The 7,770-nt window shown below is 41.2% G+C and overlaps 1 protein-coding gene across 1 annotated transcript; it reads right to left on the bottom strand.

Annotated features, from left to right (window-relative positions):
• Positions 1-400: 400 nt before the first annotated feature.
• LOC149165260 (uncharacterized) lies at positions 401-5,387 on the bottom strand. The gene is made up of 3 exons (XM_089429765.1): positions 4,793-5,387; positions 3,737-4,173; positions 401-3,622 (listed from the first exon to the last, which is right to left on the bottom strand). The coding sequence occupies exons 1-3, from the start codon at positions 5,385-5,387 to the stop codon at positions 401-403; spliced, it is 4,254 nt and encodes a 1,417-aa protein (XP_089285891.1).
• Between the last annotated feature and the right edge of the window lie 2,383 nt (positions 5,388-7,770).

Raw genomic sequence — 7,770 nt, 5'->3', positions numbered from 1 at the left:
GTGCCAGGTAAACTTTATCTTATAATGTTGTCTCTCAGCGGTAATGTCCACACCTCTCCAAATTAGGAAACAGCTAAATGACTGTTCTTCCTTCCCCGTTTGGGTATATATCAGATTTCTGTCCTCATCGTACACCTTTGGATCGAATTTCGTTTGCCGCCGATTGCTTTCTGGGGTGACGTCTCCTTTGGCCATCATTCCTTGATTAATATCCGCTGTCAAGAGATCTGACAGACCGCTCCACCCTCCTCTCCGATCGCGATCATTTATTGCTTCACATTGGATGTGATCCTGTGCCGTTCTCCACGCACGCCGCCACTGTACTGCCCTGTACCCTATGATCATATCTCTTCTCTGTCCAGACTGATCTAGGTTCATTACACGGGACCTCCACGTCCTCTCATTTCTCCAGCTCATTGATCCTCGCATTTTCGCTTGTAGCTTGATCATGGTCTTCATTAATGATTTCTGCCAGGTCCTCCCACTCCCTGCTCCCGCACACCGCTCTCCATTGATTGTCCACCGTGCTGCCACGACCTCTACATCCCCAATTCGCCATGAAATCGGCCGCCCGATTCCCCTTCCTTCTGACGTGATTTATTATTTTGTATTCGATTCTTTTCAATAAATCCGCGATTTCCTGGACAATTCCAGCCGTACGCCAGCTGCTTGTGACCTTCTCCCAGTCTCGTCCATTACTGAGCTTCTTCAGCATTTCAACCGCAATCTGAGAGTCTCCAGCAATTTCTAAATTGGTGTAACCATTTCTTACAGCGATTCGCAATCCCTGGTGAAGAGCCCAAAACTCAGCCTCGTTGTTCGTCATTTCCCCACCCCAATCTGCGTAAATCCACCTTACCTGCTTGTTACTATCCCGGAAAATGCCTCCAAAACCAGCTTCGCCCGGGTTCCCCTTCGAGGCCCCGTCGAAGTTTAATTTGATGAAGTTTTCTCTGGGATAGCTAAATTTATCGGGGCTTTGGGTCCGCATATCATGTCGGGAGTTCTGCTTATGATGGACCATCTCAAACTTTAGATTTAAATTGTTCAGGATTCCCTCCTCAACCTGGTTTGCCTTCCAATCCTCCCCATCCCACTTTTCAACCAGGATTGTTTCCCTCATTAACTTGACTGCTCGTCCCCAAATTATTTCCGGATCCTTTGATTTATTCTGGAACACTCTGCGATTCCTCTCCTTCCATATCATCCATAGCACGAACCCTGAGATGAGATTCCACGCTCTTCTGACCACTTTACATTGAAAATCTTCTTTATTCCATTGAAAAACCATTTCATTGAATTCACTGGGGGCTATCTCAGATTTGCCAAATATTCGTTTAGTGTTCATCCACAGATTCTTTGCGAACGGGCAATTAATCAGTAGGTGATTTCTGGTCTCCACTTCAGTGTTACATAGACAGCACCTCGATGGGCCACTGAAGCCTTTTTTTTGAATTCGGTCCCAGGTTAAAATCTTATTCTTAGTTGCAAGCCATATGAATATGGAAACTTTCGGCCACCAGTTACTTTCCCATATAATTTTCCAGTCTAAATTCTCCTCAACTCTGGTTTGGGTATCAGTTAAGTAGTATGCCTCTTTGGTGGTGAAAGAACCTTTCATGGAATTCCCCCACCTGAGGATATCCTTTCCAGTGCGTGCTCTAATTTTCCTGGACTCTACCTCTTTCCTGTAGGCTTCTTGTTGGTCTTGGCTGAGCTCCCTGTCCCACTCAGTCGGATCAGTCCATATTCTCCAGATTCCTTCCGGATCATTAGCTTTCCAATAGTCTCTGACACATTTTCGATCTCCTTCTATTCTATCCTGAATCTGTTGAAGCCTCTGAATTCTACTCATTCTTTCTTTCTGCTGCCACTTATCATCCCAGAAATTGGCTTCTTCTCCACCTCGAATCTCCCAGAAAGTATGCTTTTCAACCAAATCTCTGTTTTGACGAGCTAGGTCCCAAATTGCTGACCCTTTGGGGGTTTCTCTCTGTCTTAAGATCTCAACTGTGGAGTCAGGCATATTGTATTTTGTTTTCCATATGGCTTTCCACAGATCATTGCCCTCCCTTAGCCAGCGCCACCAGAGCTTTGCTCCCAACACTTTGTTGAGAATTTCAGGGTCCCTCAGCCCCAAACCCCCTTTTTCTTTTCTCTCTGTTAAATGATTCCAAGAAACTAAGGCCCATTTTTTCTTCTGGTTAGTCCCTCCCCAAATAAAATTTCTTATGATCTCTCTAATCTTTGCACATACTCCTAAAGGGGCTGCCATTATCGACAAGGGGTAAATGGGGATAGCTTGAAGGACTGATTTTGCCAGAACCACCCTTCCTGCTATGTTTAAAACTCGAAAGGCCCAGTTTGCTACTTTGTTTCTCAGCTTATCCAGGACTCCTTGCCAATTTTTCATCTTTTTGGAAGTAAAGTCCAATAAATTTCCCAAGTATTTCGTAGGCAGTTCTCCTCTCTTAAAGCCCAATAATCTTATAAGGTGGGTTTTGACCTGATCCACTGTATTAAATATGAATATACAGGATTTATCTCTATTAATTTCCAGACCAGAAGCCTCAGCAAATAAATCCAAAATTCTTTTAAGATGTCTTACTTCCTTGACAGTTGGTTCCCCGAATAACATGATATCATCAACAAATTGCTGATGAGTTAAGGGCAAATTATTTCCCCAGAGCTGTAAACCTTTGATTCTGTTCGCTGCTCGTTCTTTTTTAATAAATCGACCCAGACCTTCGGCTGCTAGAATGAAAAGAAACGGAGATAATGGATCTCCCTGTCTAATTCCTCTAGATGCATTAAAGGTTTTCGAGGGAGTTCCATTAACAAGAATGGAAAAATTTGGAGAAGAAATCAAGCTATGAATCCACTTAATCCACCTCCTGTTAAAACCAAAACTTTCCAGGACTTTTTCCAAATAGTTCCAGTTAAGTCGGTCATAGGCCTTCGACAAGTCTAATTTGATCATCATATCCTTTTGCTTTTTTATTTTTAGAGAGTGAATAACTTCTTGAGTTACTACCAAGCCATCTAGGATTTGTCTACCTTCAACAAAACTTGTTTGTTCAGCAGATATTAACTTGTCCAGAAGGGGTTTTAATCTCTTGGCGATCAGGGATGTTATAATCTTGTAAATAACATTACACAGAGCTATGGGTCTAAAACCATTGGCATCTTCTAAATTATCACCCTTAGGAATCAAAGCATAGAAAGTAGAGTTAATGGCAGGCCATACCTTTTGGTTCATCCTAGATTCTTCTATCAGATCAAGGATCTCTTTTCCCAGAAAGTGCCATCCCGCCTGGTAGAAATCAACTGTGAAACCATCCGGGCCTGGAGCAGTACCTTTCTTCATTGATTTTACAGTTTCCTCTATCTCTTCTAAGGTAACAGCTCTCATCAGCGCCTTATTTTGGTCTTCTGTAACTAAACGAGGAATGGCCGAGCATATTTCCTGAATTGCTCTCGTTCGATCAGCTTGAGGTTCTGTTAGGATTCCTTTATGATGATCTACCAGGACTTGTTCAATCTCAGCTTGCTCAACCACTCTATCCCCATTCTTATCTTTGATGGATAGAATCCTATTTCTTTGTCTGTGTTTGATCATAGCCTGATGAAAGAATTTTGTGTTCCTTTCCCCCTCCCTTAACCACTTTATTCTTGATTTTTGCCGCCAGAGAACTTCTTCCTGCTTTCGTCTTTCTTCTAGTTTTCCAAGTATTACCCCTTCTTCTCTAATGCTTTCCTCTGTTCTGCCTTCCATTATCATCTTTTGTTGAAGTGATTCCATTTCCCCCTCTAGTTTTTGTTTGTCTTCCATAATGTTGCCAAATTCTTCCTTGTTCCATTTCTTAATTCTCCCTTTCAGCTCTTTCAGTTTCAACTGGAACGTATGCATTTTTCCTTTGCCCTGCACTGTACTCTGCATCCACCATTCTTCTACTTTCTTTATGAATCCTGGGTCCCTTAACCAGAAGGCTTCAAATCGGAAAGGTCTTTTTCCACGATTCCTTTTAATATCCACCTCTAGTCTAATAGGCCAATGATCAGATCCAAGGGATGGTATGATCTTTGCTTCGACGAAAACATCCTTATTCATAATAGCTTCTGATACCAGGAAGCGATCAAGTCTTGATGCTATTTGGTTCTTGCCCCCCCCTCCTGTTGTTCCAGGTGCATATCCCATTGATAGTGTGGATGTCTACTAATCTTAAATCCTCTATCATTTCATTGAACATATCCATGAAGTGGTCCAACTTCCTTATCCCTCCTTTTTTTTCTTCTAAGGATCTGATTAAATTAAAATCGCCTCCTATGATCCAAGCAGCCTCTGGATATATTCTGCGGATTATTTTCATACTATTTATAAAACTTTCTTTTTCCCCTGGGGAAGGGGGGCCATAAACCCCTGAAATAACAACCTTTTCCTTTGTTCCTACTATCCTACCCAAGCCAGTAAGGACTCTATTCATGCTGGTCCAGCTTTCTAGAATGATATCGTTTGGATTCCACAAAATTGCAATACCTCCCGCAGAGCCAATAGCATCTTGCCCCATAACTTCGTATTGCAGTTTATTTTTGTCAATTATTCCTTCAAGCTGTTGAACTGTAATTTTTGTCTCCTGTAAAATCATAATACTAGGCTTCTCTTTTTTCAATTTCTCTTTCATATATCTCTGTTTACCCTTACTGTTCAAACCCCTAATATTCCAACTGATAACAATCATTTAAAACTTTTGGTAGGAGGGGAAGAATACCTCTGACAGAGGTATCACTTTACCTGAGTTTATCAACGTTTCTCCCACAGTCTGAATAGTTTCACTCATCGTTTTCCGACCTCTTTTCCTACTATTTTTGCCAGAGCCATCCATTCCCACCTGTCCATTCCCCTGTTCATTTCCTATAATTATCTGCTTGTCCATGTTCTCCCCTTTTTTTTCCTTGTACTTCTGAAATGCTTCCTTACACAATTGTTTCTGCTTCTCAGGTATGAATCTACTATCTAGATATTTCCATTCCTGAATTAGCTGTTTCATGATTCTCTCCTCCTCCACCTCACTTTCTACCTGGTTTTCCACATCCATCTGGGATTGCATTGTTGCATTTTCTGCCTTTCCTTCTGTCTGTTCCTCAATAGTTTTCCCTAAATTTGCATCTTTTCCTTTGTTTTCACTTACAATTTCCATTGGTGTGTTTCCAGGGTCTTCGTCGTCCTCCAGATTTACTTCATAGTCCTCGTTCTCGCTCTGAAGCGCTTGAAACTTGTTTTGACTTGTTGTGTGACTGGGTTTTTCTTGTGACTGGGATTTGGGTCCCTCCTTGCTCTGTTTCTTTCTCCTTGTGACCTGTTGAAAACCCTTGTCTGCCTCCTCCATTTTTTCTGATATTCCTCTTGACTTCTTTTTGACTCCTCCTCCTTATTCAGCGGGCATTGCCGATATAGATGACCATATTCATGGCATTTGCGGCACCTAAACGGTATATGTTCATAGTCTATTGGCTGTTGCCAGATTTCATCATGATATTCCAGCTCGATATTTTCCGAGAGGGGTTATGCTAAATTCATGTATACATAGATCCTTGCATATGAAGTATATTTGCCTCGTTTTGTAGCTTCTGCAATTTTAACAAAACCCCCGATTGAGTTCCCGATTCCTTCTAAAATTTCAGGGTCCTAGAATTCGTCTGGGAGCCCGAACAGTCTAACCCAGATTGGGGCGTCCAACATTTTTTCCTTTTCTGGGTTGTATCTTTCTTCCCAGTATTTCATGAACAGGCCTGCATTGTTCATGAAGTACGGTCCTTCTTCGAAAACCCTATCCTTGTCCTCCAGATTCGTGAAGATAGCTGTGAAAAACCCTTTTGCTCCTAATTTCAGATCTATATGGCCTTTTGGTCTCCACCTTTGATCAATCCATCTGTATAACTCCTTCTCAGATGGCCAGTAGCCTATGAATTTACATATCAGGGCATGGTCCTTCATGTAACAGTTATATTCCTCAAGTTTGTTGCAGGGAATGACATATCTTGGTTGTTTTTGTGCCCTAGGTAGGCATTTTCCTCCCATCCTTTTCTGCCATAGGTTACCCATCACTGGGGCATAGCTTTCCTTCTGGTTATGCTGCATTCCGCTTGCACTGGTCTCCCCTGCTACCACATTTTTAAAGGAGGGGATCTCTCCCCTCCCCTTTGGGTTTTCCATTTTCCCTTCAGCTCTTGACTCTAATTATTTACCCTCACTTCGCTGTTGAAGACTGGTTGCCTGAGATGCGGGTATTGCGAAATTCTTTCCCCGATCTGTCCTCTTCGACTTTCTTCGTCCTCTCTCCCGCGTTATTCGCCTGTCAGCCCCGTTTGCTGCGCCGTCTGCAAACCCTAGCAGCGCCAAAGCATCGAAACCACTTTTCCATTTTTAATAAAATTTAAAATTTAAAATTTAAAATGATATTTAATTAGTTAGAAAAAGTATTATTTTAATAATAAGGTTTAATACGATGTGCTAATTTGTTTTTCTTTGGATAATCGAATTGTATGTATTTTGTTCTGTGATATCATATGGTTTTTGTTGATTTTTTAATTGTGGGTGTTGTGAACTTTGGTATAATTTTTAGTGAATAATTTTAAGTGTTAATTTTTTATATTTCCGTTGTGAATGTTGGTTTGTACTTTTCTACTGGTTGGCTTACTTTTGGCAATTCTTCCTATGATCCACTATTATTTCAAGTTAAGGTAAATATTCATCTTGTAAGGTGCCAACACTCGGCACAAGGGATGGCTTCTCATGTTGCATAAGCATGATTTAAAGGTTGAATTATGGTTTATGATGGTTCCTCTGAGCTCAATTTGAATGACTTTGATTATGGTTACTTCTTGGGCCTTATATCTGTATCTCTCGTTTTCCAGCTATTTACTTCATAGCTCCCTTATCTCTCATTTGTGTCCTATAGTACATCTTGCCTTTATTTGGCCTGCGTGTTCCTTCCTAGTTATCATTGCATTCCTTATTCCTTTCCAACCCATTTCATGGTGGAATCCTGGCCCCACTCTTTTGACCAGTGCACCAAGAATTTACATGTATCCCTTTGTTATTACCTGGGGCGAGCTCCACTTTAGCTGCAATTAGTTGTCCATATGTTGGTTCTCATCCACTATGCCCTCGAAAAGAGCTCGTAGTAAACGTGGCACAACGTATTATAGAGAACAAGGAGGTTATTGTGCCCAACAAAGGGCTAAGAGCTTTGCTCATAAACATAAAGAGCATACTCCTCGATTGATTCAAGAGGAAATCAAGTAGGTGGAAAGAGAAATTGGAGGAAAGGCGTTGTCTGACTGACAACAAAGTGTTAGCTTAGGTTGCTAATTGGGTGCTACATATGGGCCACACTCGGGGACATTACAACTAGTATGTGTACACAATGGGCATCTATTGCTACCTGAAGCTCTAACTGGACAAGGTTCTACTTGATAGGAATGAGACGAAAGAATAAATTCTCTTAATACTAGAAGAGATGCAACTCACCATTATGTATCACAAGCTCGACCATGTAGAGGCATACTTAGAGTTTCTCTAACCCTAACTACTCCCCTAATTGTAGCAAGGAACCTATACCAATGGAAGCCTATAATTCTAGTAAGTCCAAATGACAATATCTATCTAATTCCTTTTTTTGAATTGTATTTCTATGGTTTTGTTTGTCAAGCTTGTTAATGGTAGTGGTGAGACATTTCAGTTTAGTTTTTTAGCCATTTTGTTGTACT

Source organism: Pinus tabuliformis, chromosome 5_1 (assembly GCF_031772625.1).
Source record: "Pinus tabuliformis cultivar Carrire ecotype Pingquan chromosome 5_1, CPIR1, whole genome shotgun sequence".
Classification (NCBI taxonomy): domain Eukaryota; kingdom Viridiplantae; phylum Streptophyta; class Pinopsida; order Pinales; family Pinaceae; genus Pinus; species Pinus tabuliformis.
This window is presented reverse-complemented; position numbering and strand designations above follow the sequence as displayed.

Bases quoted from the DNA above. Each gene is read 5' to 3' on its own strand.
- LOC149165260 (XM_089429765.1), bottom strand. From the start codon at position 5,387: ATGGAGGAGGCAGACAAGGGTTTTCAACAGGTCACAAGGAGAAAGAAA. The intron at 4,174-4,792 runs GTAAAGTGATAC...CTGGAACAACAG, and splicing joins AGAAACGTTGATAAACTCAG to GAGGGGGGGGCAAGAACCAA. The intron at 3,623-3,736 runs GTAATACTTGGA...TTCTTTCATCAG, and splicing joins AAAGCATTAGAGAAGAAGGG to GCTATGATCAAACACAGACA.